The sequence below is a fragment of the Papilio polytes genome, unplaced genomic scaffold (assembly GCF_000836215.1).
Source record: "Papilio polytes unplaced genomic scaffold, Ppol_1.0 DF822067.1, whole genome shotgun sequence".
Lineage (NCBI taxonomy): Eukaryota > Metazoa > Arthropoda > Insecta > Lepidoptera > Papilionidae > Papilio > Papilio polytes.
In genome coordinates, this window is record NW_013527137.1 from 4,726,929 (window position 1) to 4,728,540 (window position 1,612).

Below are 1,612 nucleotides of genomic sequence, written 5' to 3' on the forward strand. Positions count from 1 at the left end.
CTAAGTGTGTGTTGTGTGTGTGAGGGTATTAAAATTCGTACCAGTTTCACACATTATTAGTTATAGCGAAATTGTTACCAGTGGGTCTACCTATTTGTGTAGATCCCTAAGAAGTGATGACCCTATATAGTTTGATTCTAAAACCCTCTATATACATTCAGTTTAAACTAAATAACTTAAGCAAAGCTTTAACTGTTTAGTTATACTGTCAGTTAAAAAAAATGTCAATATGCATAATTTTAATTCAACATTTTGACTGTTGAAATATCATAATTGAGTGTATGAAACGCGTGCAACTTTAGTGATTTCTAAAGTTTTCTTCTTATTGATATTTGCTGTTTTATTCTCAGCGCGGATGCTACACGGGCGGTGCGGATAAGACAGTGAAGTTATGGCAATTCGAGCTCATACCGGACCCTACTGGAGACTCCAAGGCGAAGGTAAACTTTTAGTTCTTATGGTTTAAAACATAAGGTATATTTTTGTATGTTATATGATTGTTTTATCCAGGTTCTCTCCCTCCTCCATACAAGGACGTTGGAGTTGGAGGAGGCGGTGTGTGCAGTGAAAGTCAGCCCTAACAATAAGTTTATTGCAGTCGGATTAATGGATTCCACTGTCAAAATATTCTTTCTTGACACTTTCAAGGTCAGTAAAAGTTTGCGTTTTTTTGTTTATGTTTCTTTAAGTAATTTATGCTTTGTAAATGGTACGAGATAATTGCAACTCATAAAAATAGAAAATAACCTAAAAATCACTTAAAAGCTGAAGAAATATAAATTAAATAAGATTCCTTAATTTTGTTTTAAATCTTTACTTCATTTTCTTGACCATTGCCATGTTATTTGGTGGAAAAGTATGAAATTAATTATTCCTCACATTAGCAAGTGGTGTAATAAGGTAGCCTATGAACGCTTCCAGGTCGAAATTTAATGATTTTTTTAAATTTTTCTTTTCAGTTCTATCTATCTTTATACGGTCATAAATTGCCTGTGCTGTGCTTGGACATAAGCTACGATTCCACTCTGATAGCGACGGGTTCCGGCGACCGCAATGTTAAGATCTGGGGCATGGACTTCGGAGACTGCCACAAGTCGATATTCGCTCACAACGACTCCGTGACCGCGCTGCAGTTCGTGCCCTCCACACATTACTTCTTCACAGCCTCTAAAGATGGAAAAATAAAGCAATGGGATGCGGATACATATGAAAATATCATCACATTGAATGTAAGTATTTGTGTAAATGTTTGCGTTAAGTTATTTTTTTCGAGTAACAAGATACTTTATAGTTGGTAATCTTACGAAAGAATCAACTTGGGTTTAAATTTTAACTGTGATTTCCGTTAATATATATTATTCGTATACTGATGTTCCAGCAGTGAAAAGTACGTTAAAAAGTTGATTAAAAAACTACCAAAGCAAGATTGCCATGGTAACGGAAATTACTAGCCAAGCAAAAGTTTTGCAAATATAAACAATAAAATAACATTTGTTTTATATATTAACTAGCTTCTGTCCTCGACTCCCTCCGCGTGGAATTACAAAAAAAATCGAAAGTAGCCTATGTGTTCTTCCAGACCATCCTCTACATCTATACCAAATTTCATCGA

At 34.8% G+C, this 1,612-nt stretch overlaps 1 protein-coding gene across 1 annotated transcript in view; it reads left to right on the forward strand.

Annotated features, from left to right (window-relative positions):
- LOC106106866 (WD repeat-containing protein 3) overlaps window positions 1-1,612 on the forward strand; it is an 8,761-nt gene that overhangs the window by 3,823 nt on the left and 3,326 nt on the right. Inside the window, exons 9-11 of the mRNA XM_013287526.1 lie at window positions 351-440; window positions 511-648; window positions 960-1,294. Coding sequence (XP_013142980.1) covers window positions 351-440; window positions 511-648; window positions 960-1,294 — 563 coding nt within the window. The remainder of the gene's footprint in view (window positions 1-350; window positions 441-510; window positions 649-959; window positions 1,295-1,612) is intronic.